At 42.3% G+C, this 17416-nt stretch overlaps 1 protein-coding gene across 1 annotated transcript in view; it reads left to right on the top strand.

Moving 5' to 3' along the window:
* KIAA1328 (KIAA1328 ortholog) overlaps window positions 1–9273 on the top strand; it is a 173812-nt gene extending 164539 nt beyond the window's left edge. Inside the window, exon 11 of the mRNA XM_075726776.1 lies at window positions 9060–9273. Coding sequence (XP_075582891.1) covers window positions 9060–9273 — 214 coding nt within the window. The remainder of the gene's footprint in view (window positions 1–9059) is intronic.
* Window positions 9274–17416: the final 8143 nt, after the last annotated feature.

Below are 17416 nucleotides of genomic sequence, written 5' to 3'. Positions count from 1 at the left end.
CAGAGTGATTGCAGAGGTGGTTGTTAAACTCTATGGTAGTTCCATGGTTCTGTATTTTCTTTCTTTTATACTAAAACTTCATTCTAAATTATTCTTCTATTACTGGCAGATCTGATTTAAAAGGTTTCTTTACTTCCCAGCACTCATGTCTTTGTTCACCGTTCCTCTTCCAGAATTATTACAACCTCAGTTATACCAATTCAGCTTCCTGCAGCCATACCTTGAAAGAACCGATCTGGGGGAGATGTTTGTTGTTTTTTAGCTACTAAAAGCACAGAGAGACAAAAACAATGAAGCAGCCCTTTCAGTTGTATTTGACAGATTGGTAACACGGCAACAGGGTCTGAGCTGGAGTCTGATGAGGAAATAATAGAAAAAGCTGAGTTACCAGGAGCAAAGAGGTAGGATAACTGAGGATTGGAGCATTGAGACAGGAGTGCAGGGAAAGGTGAGGAAAGCAGGTGTTGGTTTCTGACTACCAGGTAAGTGAAAATGGCCTGTTTGTGTAGCAAGGAGGAATGAGAGCAGCAGTAACTCTTATTTCAGTAATGACAGCCAGTGGGATGCTATCATAGGTGAAGTCAGGGTGAAAACTGCGGAAGAAATATCTCTTATCAGCCCTGCCTTAGGCTACAAGTTTTTTGAGATGTTGTTGCTGGATCTGGTGTCCTTTAGTGCACTGGCTCTGCTTGGTATGCAAAAGGCCAAGGGCAAACCAGCAGTGCTCAGCCCGTTTCAAGTCCAGGTCCTCTTTAGCTCTTTACTACTCTTTATCACACTGGGGAGCGAGAGTTGTCCCATAACACTGCCAAGCACAGCTCATTTTGGTTAGCAAAGGTGTGATGTTGTTACCCAGTTCTGCTGCTTCTCTCCAAATTCTCCTGTGTAAAGGTGGTAATCTCTGATTTCATTTTCAACAAGATTTTGTGATAATTGTCAGTAACGCTACAAAACGAGGCATTGAGTTCATTAGTGTTGTAGGTCTTGCAGCATACAGGGATGTGTTGCATCCGTACATACACATGAGACGGGGACGTGCGGAGCAGTGAAGCGGCAGCAAAAAGGCCGTTGTCTGCACAGACAAGCGTTGCATGAGTGCTGGAGGGAGCTGATCTCCTCTCTGCCTCTGTGTAACCCCACCAGCGGAATGTGGTGCTCATTTCTGCGTGATCGCTTACTGGAAAGATACTGTCAAAGATCAGAGGAGAGTGGCAAAATCTGTTGCTGTGCTAAAGGTATTGATTTATGAGAGAAGATTAAAATATCTGTGGCTCAGATAAATGTTGACTGAGACTGGAGCAGAAGGGAGAAATGTGATATTGTTCAAATACTTATTGAGTATTTGCACCAAAAAAGGACATGGATTTCTCAGTACTATGCCAGCTCTTTAGCTATAACTAATAGTGTGAAGCTGGGAAGAAGAAAATCTTTGTTGTTTCTCTCTAGCTGACTATCAGAAATATGTTCTTGTTTGTGACACATACCTTTTCCTCCTATCAAACTCCAAAGCAAAAATTCATGGAACATTTGTGGCACTTTCCATGCTATTCCGATCTCCTTAATTGTATGTTATATCTTTCCTCCTGGACTTCGACTTACCTATTCAGACTGTGTGCTCTTTTGGAGAGAGGATCGCTCTTACAAGTGGTTGCAGGGTGTGTCCCCTGATCCTGATCAAGGCCCTTTAGGTTATACCGTAGCCTATAAACAAGTAATAATGGTAATGATAGCGTGAGATATATTTGGCTGTGGAATGACTTCCCAAGGAGAATATCAAGAGGCTGATTGTCAGCAACAAATGTGAGGAAGCACACTGTAGGGAACAGTTCTCGGTCAGCAGGGAGATGGCTGGATGATCAAATAAGTCTTTTCCTTCTCTAGGTTATGATTCTGTGAATACCATCTCGGAGAGTTCTCTAAAAGTCTCTGATACTGTAAGCTCTCTATTATGTGGGTGTGGGTTTTACAGCACTCCAAGAGACTCTTGCTGAGGACACTGTGTAAATATATTCTGTTTTACATTGTGTGATGTATTTTAAATAAAAGGCTTGGATCTTTTTTTAATTGCTTTGAAATATTCTGCAGTCTGATCTTCTTCTTTAAGAGTTAAGAAACTTTGAGATGCCTTTGGAAAATACAGACCCATTAGAGGCAAGAAATACATCCCAATGTGGAGGTGGTTTAAATACATATATAACACTGTTGAATTTGCCTCCCTCTGTATCCCACAGTGAAGTGTCTGCTCCGAGTCCCAACCTGCACAAATGTAAAACGGAAATATCAAGGTAACTGGCACAGTCCCTTTGTCTCCAATTTAATCTTGTTCATTCGCTTGATGTTTCAGCCTCAAGAATTGCATTTATTGGTGGTGTTTTTTTTGGTTTTGGCATCTTGAGACTCGCTACATGGGAATATCTCCCAAGGGTCTGTTTTGGTCACTGAAGATAACAGTTCACACGTGAAAGGCAAGGTCCCTTATCCTCACTTGTGGCCTTTCAGGGAATGACTTCAAAGTCAGCTTCTCTTTCTCAGCTTTCATTTCCTATCCAGCCAGTCTCTAATGTTCATTGGCATGTTCAACTCAGGCTTGCTGGGCCAAATAGCATGCTGTGTAAAACCTGGATTATACTCCTACAGCAGGGAGGGAGAGAAGAAACAATCTGAGACATCAGCTCAGACCTATGGATCCTGAACCCAGAAATCTGATGACACAAAGAGGATCCAGTGGACATGATGCATGTGGATTTTCAAAAGGCCTTTGCCAAGGCTCCACACCAAAGGTTGTTAAAGAAATCAAGTTTCTGCAGGATTGGAGGAAAAGTCCTTCTATGGATTTACTGCTGATTAAATAATAGCAGGCAAAGGGACTTAATGTTCATCTTTCATGATGCAGAAGAGTCAGTAGTGGGGTCCCCCAGGAACCCACTAGGCTGGTTCTTCATCAGTGACCTGGAGCGAGAAATGAACAGCAAAATCTCCTGGGTGGCCTAATAAGTTTGTGGATGATGCTAAGTTCTTTCAGGTAGTCAAATGCTATGTCAATAGCAAGAAACTCCAAAAAGTCATCAAAACTGAGTGGACAAAAATGTAATTTACTTAGGGAAGAGTCATCAACACGATGCCTACATGATACTGAACACAGAGCAGGTGATTAGGATTTGTGAAATTCAAAGCTTCCTAGAGCTTCACAAAAGCTTGTGGATACACAAGCCTTGGTGTACCCACATTTTGATTCTGATGTGTAATTTTTGTCTTTGCCTCTCAAGAAAGACATAGTGGAAGGTAGAAAAGGTGCACAGGACAGTTAATTTGATCAAGAAGATGAAGCAGCTGCCATATAAGGAGAGACAAAAAAGCTATGACTTTGCGTAGGAAAAGACTGAATGAGAAAATGATCAAGGTTTGCAAAATTATGATGGTGTGGATTAGTTGAATGTGGAACTGTTTTTCACCAGATCCCACCACGTGAGAGAGACTAATTGCAGTTAATCCTTAAAAGCACTTGACGGCACTGCCAGGATATTGGATTAAAACAGAAAACAAAAGTATGTCTTTCAATAGCAATGAACTTCCTGAGTTTGCTGTCACAGGACACTGTGGAAGTAGCACGTTGAAAAAGGAGTTAGGCAAATTTATGGACAGCAGGTAGGTACATGGATGTTGAGAGGACAAGCCACAGAGATGCCTCTAGTATCCTTAATGCAACAATTGTGGATGCAAGTATAAAGATGGCAGAAAGTGGCTAGGGTAGAGTTCTGCCCTTCACCCATAGAGCCTGGGTTAACTTGGGGGTGGGTGATCAATCATCACAGCTGTTTCTTCCAGATAACCTCAGGTTGTAACACTAGTGTGGTGTCTTCAGGTTTGGGGTGGTTCGACTACTGAGGCCACTTCTTACCTGCATCTGTTTTTTCTCTGCTTTTGTTTGCCCTGTTTGTTCCAGTCAAATAGGGATTTGATATTTGCTTGATAATAACAATAAACTCAGTTTCATTTTCTGTAAAATGGGTCTGTTGCCTACCCCTTGCATGTGGTTTTAGCTGTATTTAGCATTTGTAAAGTGCTTGGAGGCAGGCAGTGTTTTATGAATACAAAATAGTGCTAGGCTTTGTACTTAGGCACAATACTGTACCGTAATTCAAAGGCAATTCATGTAACATTAATAAATCACTTTGAACTTTATGTTGAAAATATAAGCAGCAGTATAAAAATAAACCTTTTTATTTCCTCTGGTATATACAGTTAAATAAAGTAAGCCTATACAGCTACTAATCTCCAAAACCGTATTGCCAGCATGCTTTGTTGAAATGCCATCACCTTGCAGAAGAGACATTCTGTGTGTTTTGTACACATTTATGGTTGAAGAATAAATTTTCAGAGACTGTAAATGAAAAGATATCTTTGAACATAGTGATCAAATAATATCTGACACTGCTTGTTTAAAGAAATATATCTCACTGCCAGAGTATTTATGACTCTAATAAGTTTAGTTATTTTGCCTTGTGGGGAAATTCCTGCTCCTCCAAATATCAAACTTGTTTGGGGTTGTGCTGTTTTTTCAGGAAGGAACAAATGAGATTATTAGTTAAATGGGACTGCGCAATATGAAAATACAATAGTGTAGTTTAAAAATTGAACAGCATGTAAGAAATATAATATATTTTACCAGCAATGGGCAATAGACAAACATTAAAAATTCAATGACATATCCCAAATGTCTAAATAAATAAATAAACAAACATCACTGTTCAGCCAATTGATGCAAGGATGCTCTGTGGTTACCTTCAAGAGCACCGTTCTCTCTAATATCCTGCACAGTAATGAGTTCTGTGCATCACTTTTGCATTATTTGACCATTTTTTAGGTACTGTACATTGTGGGACTGTCTGAACTCTGATTGCCCAGCAGGTTTTATTAGACAGAATACCAAGTGGTTTCAGGTGATTTCTCAGCAACCATCCTGGGAATAAGTGGTCTTATGGTTCCCAGAGCAACAGCCACATTTGCCTGTTTGTCATAAGAATGCAAGTGCCTTCCTTCCCATTTAATTTGGAAACACAGTGCAAAGTAAGATGCACTTGTAGATGTTCAGAGAGTTGTATTCCTGCTGCACAGGCAGTGAAACACAAATACCATGGAAGGAAGAATTTGGCTCTGTGCCAACTTGTGTTTATTTTTGTACTGTTTTCCTCTTTAAAATGTGAATGTCTAATGAGCTGTTCTGAATCGTAATGCTTTATGATGTTTCCTGTTACCTTAGTGATGGACTACAAAACTCTTTTACATTAAGAGTTTATAAACTCTACTAGATACTTATTTAATTAGGAGCCAATGCTGAAAGTTTCTAATAAAATTTCTAAAAGGTGCTTTAGCGGCTGAGGAGCCAAATTTCCAGCAACATGTTAATTGTACAGTGGTGATTAAGGGAATACTATCACAGCACAGTGCAATGCCTGACCCAGATGGATTTAGCCACCCAGGTTACAGTTTTGCACTGACCCAGCTATGCTGTCTTGATCCTGGTGCTCCCTACCTCTCAGATAGTTTGTGCATCTCCATGCTGCTCTCTGAGCCATATGTGGAGTTTTACCTTGTACTTTAAAAGCAAAGGTCAAATTTCTTCATAGAAAGAAGAGCTTCAAAGCTTACCTTGGTCTGTTCTCCCTACTCCCATCTCTTGTCCTCTTGCGTGTGGCCATGCCTTCCTCATGCTTCATACACTGATTCTTTGTGTTCCCTCTCCTGATGGAATTTTTGGGGACTTTATGATAAGATTGCTTTCACCAAACTTTAGCTGTCTAAATTGTTAGACTTCTAATGCAAACTTGTAGACCTCATTTTCCTTCTGTTGAGAGGGCAAAACCCGTCAAAGAAAATGTGTGTAAGCATCTAGCACTGATGGGACATTTGGTTGCTTGGTTGAACATCTATACATGAGGAATTTCTGTATGTGGCTTAATGTACAGTGCTGGTACTTCTGCAGAATATTTGGGAATTTTTTTCTCCTTGGGAAGCATAAACAACTTGAGGGCACCCTTGGCTGTTAATTTGCATTAAAAGAGCATTCAGTATTCACAAGCCAAGTTTGCCAGATCAGTTTTCCTGTTTGAAATGTTTTGACTCTTGGGTGCCTGATCCTGCAGCTTTGACTTCACTGAAGCCATTAAGTGTTGTAATAATAATAATAATAATGAAGCCTGTTTTTACTTATGCATTTATTCAGATCATGGAAGGAATACATATCCTGGTTTTAGAGAAAGTTGCATTTCAGGATTTGAGCATTCTGACTGTGTGTCTTTAAATATTCAGATACAAATTAATGGTGAGAAAATTGTCTTTGCAAGCTTCAAACCATTCTAGGTCTACTCTGTTGCCTCCAGCCAGATGCTGTCTGATGTTGCCTAGACAAACCAGGGCAAACCATTATCATGGGATTAAACACTAAATACCTGCAAGGAGCATTCTCTTTATCAGATAATGCTCTGTTAGCTGAGTTCATTCACTTTATTGCATATATAACTGTGGTGTCAAATAGACTGATTTACAACACCTGGTCTTTTACATAATCTTTGCTACTCGCTATGCTTGTAATCTGCCAAATCATTTAGCCTTCCTGATAGCAGAAATGCTGTCAAAGTTAGATAAACTTGCAGAAGAAATGAACTCGAAGGTACTGCTGAAATCTAGGGCCTACACGTTTGCTATAAATGCACTGGCTGGTTTGGTTTCCCCCACCTAATCTGTGATTGAATGTGGCTGCTGGAGAAATTGAAATTTTATGATAGCACTACAGTCAGAGGAGATAAGCATTTGTATGCTAGACTAGATTCATCTAAAAAGAAGTTTTAGGTGTGGCTAATGAAACCAGTGTATGTGTTAACTGGGTTTCTTTGGGGTTCAAAGCATCTGTGTATATCTATAGAGTCTAGTCCAAAACTTTCTCTACGTGAAAAGTCTAATATAGCTATGTGCTAGTTCTCACTATCAGTGCGGCTTATTCCATCTTACGTTGGAGATATCTTTAAGGAGCCTCAGTTTTTAGAGGGTACTTTCTGAATGCTAATGCAAACAACAGACCCCTCTAAAATGGTCTTGCTTGGCTACCCAAAACCCCCATGTCCTGAAATTTTTGGTTAGGGTAACTGTAAGGCGTCACATTTGACTAGGATAAGCCACTAAAATGGTACAATTGAAAGAAAACTAAAACTGTATTTTTTTGTTTTGAGTCACTCATTTTTGGCTATGAGGGGTGATTTAAACAGACAGATAATAGGAAGACATGCAGACAAGCTTAAAATGTGAAAAAGAAATTTGCAAAATGGGATTCTGATTGGGTGAAATGCAAGCTAGTACACCTGAAGGAAAATAAAACAACCTACAGGTACTCAAACATAGGAGAGAGCCCTGTGAGGCAGTAATGTTGAGTCGGACTGTGTTAGAAACGATGGCGACCATCAGATTGGAAGAAACAGTAAAAATAGAAGGAAATTAAAGAGATGACTTTTCCAAGCAATCATGGCGTAACTCCAGTGGTTGCCATTAACATCAGCATTAACCCATCAGTACTGCAGTTAACTCCTTTCTGCTGAGGATGTATTTCTGTGTCTCGGACGTAAGTATGAGATACCTTCTCATGGTCAGTTTTCTGATGATGGTTGGGACAAAACACTCACTGCTGGAGCTAATGAAAGATATTTTGCATGGCGTTGCTATTTTGAGGAAGGAAGTCTTTTTTACCTGATGATGCTGCTGCATGATGTTATTGGACAGCACAAATGGTAGTCTGCCTCTGGGAAATACATTGGCCACTGCTAATCTCACATCAATAAACTGTTGTGAATGTTGGTACTTAACAGTTTTTCAGCCTGTCTTGAGTTGAGGAACCTACACCAGCTGTCTGAATTAGTTCCTTAGTCTTCCTAGGATCCCACTGTCTTGAAAGGAAAAACAGGCTTTTCCACCAGTACTCAAAGCAGGAAACAGCTTGAGATGTCTTCTCACCCTATGGATGAGATGAACTCTTTCTGCTTACAGGAGAGGGACCCTATGGAAACTACACTGGTACCTTAGGTTGGATGCTGTGAATAATGTTCCGTACATGTAAATCATTGAATGTGTGAATTATTTCAGCGTTGGGAACATCAGGCAGGTTGGTGCTAACAACAGGATGGAACAAAGGGGGCTTTTGGCTAAAACTCTTGAGTGGTATCCCTTAAACTGTAGAACACCCTCCTTAGGGAAGCAGTGGAAACGGTATCACTTAAGACATTTAAAATTAGACAGGAGAAAATATATTGTAATGATCAATCCTGTGCCGGTATTTAGATCGGGTCTTGTCTTGTGTGAATATTAACAGGAACTCTCTGTCTGAAGTAAGTGCCATTATTCAATGTGCGTTACCAGGTAACATTGGCTTGCAACCTTCCCCCACATCTGTACTCACACTTAAAGGACAGCCTGAGTAATGCTGAGCACCTTTGCCTTCTCTCTTGGTGCCTGAAGTTTTGATTTTGTATTGCCTTGCTTAGATTATATTCCTTCAGTGCTTCCACCAGACAGACTCCATATAATGCATAGAGATTTACAGGAAGCACGTGGAGTTTGTGGCAATAATAATAAAGTCTCCTGCTGTTTTCAAATCCCTGGGAAACTAAATCAAGCATAGAGGTCTATTCAGAAAAGTGCAGCATATGTGTAAGTCACTTTACCATTACCTGTGTGGGTCTGCCTTGTACCCGTTCGGTGTATTTGGCTGTCATATCTCTGAGGTCTGTCCTCAGTCTCTGGAGTGGGACTAACACACTAAACACCTCAAATGGGAAAGCTGATGAAACAGCTTAAAATAACCTGAGCATCCATGCTTTGCTCACCTCTTTTTCACTACCTCTGTGTTGATATTCCTCATAGGAACCCATACAGCAAAACTTGTTCTGTGCTGGTGGCTCCCATCTGACAAATCTAGGTCTAGTCTGCATTATGAAGGCGGGAAGACTGGATTCAATTCCTGTGTGACGCTGTGATGCTTAATGGAGCTCCATTTTCTTGGTGTGTTTCTGTAGGTATGAAGCCTGTCTTCTTGACCTGATTGAAGCTATGAGTCTGATATCAGCCTCAGGACACCTCTGCAAAGAATCTTATGACAGGAACAAAATGCACACGCCTCGTCACGTGAGCCACAGGCCATCATCTTGGTACCAGACCCCTCGCAGCTCCAGAAGCAGAGTAGATGAGCTAGAGGAGAGCCAGCTCCTTGAGGAGATTTTCTTCATATGATACACCTCATTGGTCTACAGCCCTTCTGTAGAATTTATAGGACCTTTATATTGCTGATTTGTTTGTGTTAAAGTACCATTTCTAAATTATTTGAGTGGCAACTGCTTGTCTTCTCTCTTCTAAAACATAGCTAATTAGCATCCAGCTTCATTTTGGATTTAGTAATCATGGTGCAAGAATGTTGTTGGGGTCGACCAATCAGAAAGTGTTAACTTTTTTTCCTAAACCTTTCATATGCCAAGTAATCATTCTAAAATAGAATTTTTTTTAATCTACAACATTTTCTAATAGATTGAAGTCACAGTTTTGCCAGCCTCATATCAGAAGTATATTTCATTATTGATTTTTAGCTCTAAAGCAGTTTGCAAGAACTGCCTAACATTCAAGAACCACCGCGTTCAAAGTAGATTATTTTCTAATTAAACAAGTCTGTTTAAAATGTGGGATATTATAAGGCTACAAGCACTTTAGTACTTTTTTCAGTGATTTTATGATCTACTTTTTCCTTCAACTCTCTGATATTTAACGCTCTGGGTTTTCAGGGGGTATGTTGTAAGCTCAACTCTACAGTGTCTAGTAACATTAATAGACGATGTTGCAGTTTGATGTACTAGGCATCTGTTTGAAATATATTCCTCTTTAAATCAGTGCTATTTGACAGAGTTTATGTGCTGGGTAACCTAACCCTGAAATAGCAGAACACAGTCAGAAAGTGTAGTGGTCCAAAACCTATTTGATGTACTTTTCAGGATGAAATATATAGTAGTGGTAGTATAAGAACAGTCTTAAGACATTTTCACTAACTTGCACTATTTTGATCCTGTATCCAGGCTCCATTGTAAATAAGACAAATCAGTAATTATTTCCACTAGCAGCTCGCAATGCACATTTCCCTGCTGGCTTTAATTATTCATGCTGTATCTATTTCAGTTTATTTAAATGCACTTCCATCTACTGCATGTACTTGGTTATTTAAAGAAATGTGCCGAATTGGTAAAAATGACTGCAGATTATAGGATTAATGGTCATTTTCTCCACAATGCGGTGTTCATATTTTATTGTAACAGTAGCCACCGGCATGTGTTCCTAGAAATATGAGGCTAAAATAGTCATTTTGCGCAGTAAAATTGCAGCAAGGGAAAGGTAGAATTGAGTCAGTATGGGCAAGTTCTAGGCCATTTGCTCCCAAACACCACTTCGTGGGCCAGTACAGCTTTTCTGACAGTCTCTAGGCAACCCTGCTTATCTTAATGGCAGCGAGTTGCTGTACCGATGCTTGGGGTATCACTGCTGCCTGCCTCCCACATGCTCGCTCCTGTGCAATGTTTGGTGCTCTGCAAGGAGCTAGCAAGGCTCAGCAATGAGGTCTGTGGTGCGTCTCTGATGAGAGCATCAGTGCAGGATATCTGGCATGTGCCCCTGGCAGCACCGTGCTCTTATAGCAATGAAACAAAAGGAGAATGAAGGGGAAGATGAACCTCAAGTTACTCTGAGCTGTTTCATTCAGGCCCAGTCTTAATCACAAATTAGGTGATATACTTTTCTTGCATCCCGGCTGGTTTTTAAAAGCTGCTTGGAGGAGTTTAAAGAAAGGCGGCAGCATTGCTGGACCAGAAAATGACTACTGTGGAAAGGCCCTGCTTGGTCTGTCCATCTGTCAATGAAGTATTATAGTTCTTTCCAATATGTCTGTCTGCTGTTGAATGTCCCTCTTGTTCTGCTCCATGAGCCTGCAAAGGCACAGGTTTCTGCTTAAAGCCCCAAAGATGTATTCGGTGCCCTGACCCAAGTTTAGCAGGTGGGGACATAGGTTTTCTCATTCTGCTGGCTGAGTAGTCTGCTTCTTTAAAGGGGCAGGAAAAGGGAGGGGAAGGAAGAGAAAGGTGTACAAGGAGCCACAGGAAAACCATGAAGAAAAGACCATCACATAGATCTTAGGATTTTGGGTTGTTTTTTGCTGTTTTTTAGTTTTGTTGTTTTGGGGTTTTTTTTGTTAAGGTTTGGCATTTATAAAGAAACAGTTCTCTGATTTCAGTCCAGTTGCTTCTCTTCTCTTTTCCAGTTTGACTGAAACTTTAATTGCCTTTTCTAATAAGTGCTAACTGACCTTTTGGAACAGCAAAAAATACATGTATATCTCTTGAAAGGTGCCTTTGTGTACCCAGTCGAGAACACTGTGTGGGAGCATTCTGTTCTTTGGTTTTTTGTGGGTGCCAATATTTAACTGCTTTAGGATTCCTTATGATCCATTTTGTTCATTAACAATTCTAATTCTGACAGTGACTTTTGACTTGAATCTATATTTTAGTAATAGCTCTTTTTGAAAGGACATTGTCAGGGTTGTGGGCTCTATGCTCAAGGTGCTGTCCATCAGTCAGAGCTACACGGGAGGCATACCTTTACGAAGCCAAGAATTCTAGAATTAAGGTGGTTGAAATGTCTGATGGGTGAAGACCTACCTGTTTTAACCATCTATAAGATGTGGATGGAGAAACAAAAGCTATTAATTTGGTAGACCCTGTGAAAAATCATTTTTTATAATGCTGGCTCTTGCTCTGGTTATCAGCAGTAGTGTTTAGCAGTCAGTGCAAGCAAAGATATTTTGCCATGAGGCACTACAAAGTTGAAGTTATTAAAACATTTATAGCCTTAGAAAAAAATCAATGATTGTCAAATAGGAAAGGACAAAATCAGTAGTTGGGACTGGGAGTGGAATTGTTTTCCATCTGCTAAAACAGTAGGGGAAATGCAAAAATTAAACTAGCAGAAGCAATCACTTGACAGTGTCCTTTTAAGTTTAAGCTCCTATATTAGGAAGCTGCCGCTGGGGAGTTAGTCCAGAGTGTTCCCAGTTAATACGCTTCAGCTACACATTGGGCTGTGTTTTACATGAGGCTTTGTGGTGTAACATGACTTATGCTAAGGCTCCTACCCATGCCTCCTTTATGTTCTTCCTGAGTGGCTCGTACAGGCACACTTGCCGAGTGTTTGCATAGTCATTGCTTTTGTGCACCTTGCACACCGTGGACCTGTAGCAATCAGAACCTTTCCACTTCTAGCCTCTCCAGTCTCACTGTTGAATCCCATCTTGAGCATATATTTATATATGTATGTGAAGTCTTAATCTAATAAATTATCTGGGGGTTTTATTTAATCTTCCAGACTCTTGTTTATTTGACTTATCTCCTGATTTGTTTTGTCCGGCTCAGATGTCAGTTCTGCCATTGGCAATACATCACTTTCCACATCATCATGTCATATATATTTTGAATCTCCAGTTTGCTAAGATAGACAAGGAACTCATTTTAAGCCTTCTCTTCCTCTCCAGGACATGGGTTCTTCTGTGAGAAGAAGCAAGCCCTCTTTTGGAGCATGACGTGGGGAAGAGGTCTCAGAATACAAAAGAGGAGAGGAGAGTACTCATTAGAGTAGGAGGCCAGAGCACAAAGAGGGTAATAGGGTAGAACCCAGGTATAACCCAGGCAAGGACTGAATTTAATTGCTAGCAAGGGATGGTGTTGTGGACTTAGATGAGAGAAGAATGTGAGACTGGGTATAGCAAGAATCTGAATAAGGGAGAAACAAGCAAAACAAAATTTGCAGTGATCCAGTGAGCTGTGGAGTTTTGATGTTAAGGAAGGAGTGGAAAGGGCTTAGCTATGCTTGACAAAGATTGAACCTGAGATATGTAAAAGATATCCCTTGAAAGCGCACATGAGCCCGGGGTTAAACTCTAAGAGTTGCAGCAGAGATTTTCTGAAATACGACCTCCAGGCAGTCTTTGAATTTGTACTATCTGAGGGGGAGAGAGCACAGGCTCGTTAGCTAGAAACCTCCTTTTTCACTGTTACTAAATTTATGAAATTGTGTGCTAATTAGTGTATGATTTATAAATTTACATAACTGCATGCTATATAAGACAACACAGAATATTGAATGAGGTGATTTAAACCGACAGAAGCAGAGAAGTCTGCTCTGACTGGGTGGCTGTCCTGTGGAAAACGCCTCTCCCGATCCATAGCTGCTTACTGCATCTCTTGAAGGCTTATCTGCTCACAGTGACAATAAACGTTTTACAATATTGTGGCTCCTATGAGGGAACAGGCTACCTTGAGCATCTTGGGCATGGCTGTGTAGCAGAGCTTTCACCGTGATCCTTGGGGAGGGTGTCTGGAAGCAGAAGTCAGCTAAAAAAGAGCAAGAAACCCAACTTGGTCTGGTCAGTGTTGGTGCTTGATGACTCCCACAGTCGTTCACAGGGAATGCTACTGCATCCCAACTGCAGCAAGAGGATGGGGACGTGGGGGAACTGGATTTGATTCCCAGGGCTGGGGAAGGCACTTTGCCTCCCTCCGCAGCATGCTTTGGGTTCTGCTGGTGAAGTGTGTTTACTACTAGACCTCAGAGGGGCCGTGACTTATATTAGTGCCTGCAGCAGAAGGTTCTGGATATATCCACCCACAATTTGTCCATGAAGTGTAATATATTAGAGCAGAAGCATATTAGCCAGTCATTCCCATCTAACAGAAGCCAAACCTTTCAGACTTCATATACTTTGAGGCTTGAAGGGGTCCGTTCAGGCATTGGGGAACTAAACTGGAGAAACTCAGATGTCACTGACAGGTGACGTCCTGACATACATGAGGTGAGAGATGCCCAGATGGTCCCAGCAGATAAACCAATTCACAAGCTGCAGTGAGAGCTGTAAATTCCTAGTTTCCTTAAATCAGGAGTCATTCTGAGTATGTGAAAAAAGCATAGCATTCAATAACCAGTCTTAGAGTGTATGTTCATTCTTTCTGGTCTCCTGTCTGCAGACATGAGGAAAGTAAAAAACTGGAAAAAGTTATCTTTGCCAGTTGCTTGCTGGCAACTACCTTAAAACCTTAAAGTGTGGATTTGATTAAAGCCATTGTCCAAACATGAAAGTGTCGAGTGTCATGAGCATTAAGGACAATGTGGGAACTCCTCTCCTCTGCTAGACCTGGTAAGGAAGGAAAGGACAAGATGAATTCACAGACACAAAAGCTGGTTCTTTCTCAAGCTAGAGTTGACTGCAAGGAAGTTGCATGGGCATTTTAAAAGGACCTTGTCAAAATCTTCCAGTGTTTAATTATCCTTGCTGCTACAAAACTGCCTTATCTTGAGGTTGAGGTTGTCTAATTTCCAGCTGCTGGACTTATTTGTGCCTTTGGAAGCGAGATTGCAAAGTTCCCCTGTTGTCAGACAGTAAGGACCCCACACAGTGATAAATTCCCGGTTCAGCCTTCTCTTGGACGAGATGGGGTCCTTTACGCCTTGTGTCCTAATGTCTATTTTCCAGCCCCTGGATGATTTGGGGGGCCTGTTTTTGAACTTCCTCCAACATATGATTTATGCATCTTGAAGGGTTTATGCTAGAGCAGGTGCTGTTGCTGTGTGCAATGATGCACTGCAATGGCAGAGTGGCCTCATCTGCACAGTATTTCCCTTTTGACACTTTCAGGAGCCTTGTTTGGAGGTGTTGGGCTGGGTACCTGGTCTCATTGCCCTTCAGATCATGGCTCTATTTCTTGGAAGCAGAAAGTCTGTGAATAAAACCAGGACACCCTGCTAAATTTAGAAGAGTTGAGGAGGAAGAAATGATGTGAAGTAGAAATACCAAGCAGGAAAAAAAAAGATTGCAGGATTCAATTTGGGATGGAGCATGAACCTGGGGGTGCAGCATCTGCGAACTCAGCCACCTTGAAAACAGTCTGAAAGACACATGCTTGATGGGATGGGGGAGACCCAGACAGGAGAAACCCTCAGAAGGGGAAGAGTGAACAAAGCATGAGGTGATGATATCTGGTAACAACAAAAACAGATGAGAAGACTTTTGAGCTGCAGGTGAGGAGGTGATGACATCTCCAAATTGCGGAGGGAATGGTTTCTTGTCAGTGGGTCTGCTGCCCCTCCATTTGCGCTTCAGCTCAGGGATCTCATTACCAGAGAGTTTACTGGCAGACTGGAAGGATTTCAGTGAGGAGTAATAAAAATGATCAGGGACTGCTAGAATTGACATAATGAGGAAACAAGATGAGAAGAGTCAGATATTTATGGCTTGGGTGAGAGAGACAATTAAAAGGTGCGGTGGGAGATGGACTGGGTGACCTGAAAGCCTTGTCTGTATCTAATAACTTCTTGTCATCTGCTGTACGGAGGACTTGAATTTACCAAAGCTGTCAGTCTGACTTAACAGCCCCAACTTCCCGTGTTGAAAAGCTCAGATGGGTGTACTCTGGCTGTATTGACACTGTCAGAATGTCACTGGTACTGTCCTTTCTTTAAAAAAATAGTCATCAGCCATGTTGTGGAAAAAAATTGACACACTGACAGTAAAGGGAAAAAAAATTAAACCTTCATAAAATAAAAAGCCACTGAAGACCTTACTGAGAGTAGGGCTGATTGGGAAGGGCTCCCAGGTTGTTCAGCCAGTGATGCTGAGCCCTTCTTGCTGCCCGCACGGTGTCCAGTGGGAAGGTCCATGCGGAGGGAGCAAGCGTGAGCCCTCTCCCGTGCAAGGTGGGTGCTGGTGGCACCCAGCTGTGCACGCAGCTGAGTAAAACCGCTGCTTCCTAGTACGCACAGGTGTGCACAGGCTGTTGTCCCCGAGAGCTGCTGAGCTCCACGGACAGCTCTTGGGGCAAGCTCCGTGCCAGCCAAAACCCTGCTGGTCCCACTGATGGCTGCGGCCACGTGTGGGGTTCCACTTCCCTTCCTCCTGCCCCTACGCAGCGGATCCAGCCCTGGGGGACAGGTGGGCTCTCCCCTTGACACGGCCCGGCTTGCTGCCTCACCCGTGGGGATCCCTGCACCTGGGTGTGGGTGGGTGTTCGTGCATGTAGTTTTTTCATGCACGTAGTTTCCCTAGAGTTTTGCACAAACCCACTAAAAACGTATTTTTGCACATCTCCTACCGAACATGAACAGCCATTGCATGCTGTTTTTTCTGAGTTGGAGACCCCTGAGAAGAGGGAGGGTGGCATGCTGGCCCACCTGAATAATTACACAGCGGCCTTACGGTGAGGGTTATTGAAAACCTTGACCGAGACCACGGCTGTCTCGCACGCGCCCCAGTGCTGCAGAGGGGGGAGCCCTGGCTTTGCTCGGGACTTGAGAGACCGCGGCGGAGTTGGAGGCAGCCAAGCTGGAGACATCTCGCTCCCTGACTTTGCAGTCAAATTAAAACGCCGCTACCGAAACCTGCGGGGCCGCGCGTGTTAGAGGCACTTCAGGGAAATATCAGAGCCGCGTTTTTTGAGTCTGATAGCAGAGTAGCCGCTCTGTTTTAATGATACCTGTGTGCAAAGGCCACAGCTGCTTTCATCCGTTTCACATTAGTCTGACTTTCATAGAACAGACATAGCCTAGGGTGGTGGGAGGGAGAGAAAGGTGACCAAAAAAAAAAAAAAAAAGTCATCCATTTTTCACTACTTTTTCCGTCCTTCTGAGCTGCGATACCAGGTTCTGGCTGAGCAACAGTAATCTTATCCAGCATACTGTTGATTTAAGCCTCTTGGATTTATATAACTTTGGAAATGGTAAACTATATTAATTTGCTGTGTTTTCAAGGGAAAGTTATTTATTGAGAGACATTTTTAACTCAAGTGCCAGGAGCCTTAAATCATTATAATAAATTCATGCTATTCAGGGTTTCTTACATTGTAATAAATTTGTTTTAAACATGAATGAGGAGATCCATGATTTCTTTAATATACTGTTATGTATTTCCTTTCAAAATGACACAGCTCACTATATCAAGTGGGAGAATAATAGTGAGAGATTTACAGTCCTTAAGAATAACACAGGCTGAGAATGTGACATGCGAGCCAACACGGGGCAGGGGGCTGGCAAGTGCGGGGAGCCCACCGCCGCTGCCGGTGGCTACGGCCGAGAGCTAAACGAGCGACAGCGGGTCAAGAGCAGCGAGCGACACCGATCGCTGGGCGGAAAGCTCCCTGCAGGGTGGGAATCACAAGGCAGCCTTACATTCGCCTCCGTTGTACTGTGCAACATGCAATCGAAACACCCGAAAGGTGACACGGACCGTGTGCCGTCACCTGGGAGGGCGGCTGCCGACCCGCTGCCTCGCCAGAGCGGGGCCAGAGCCAGAGGTTTGCTT

This window comes from Pelecanus crispus, chromosome Z, assembly GCF_030463565.1.
Source record: "Pelecanus crispus isolate bPelCri1 chromosome Z, bPelCri1.pri, whole genome shotgun sequence".
Taxonomy (NCBI): Eukaryota; Metazoa; Chordata; class Aves; order Pelecaniformes; family Pelecanidae; genus Pelecanus; species Pelecanus crispus.
Note: the sequence above shows the minus strand (reverse complement) of the source record. Positions and strands in the feature narration are given on the sequence as shown.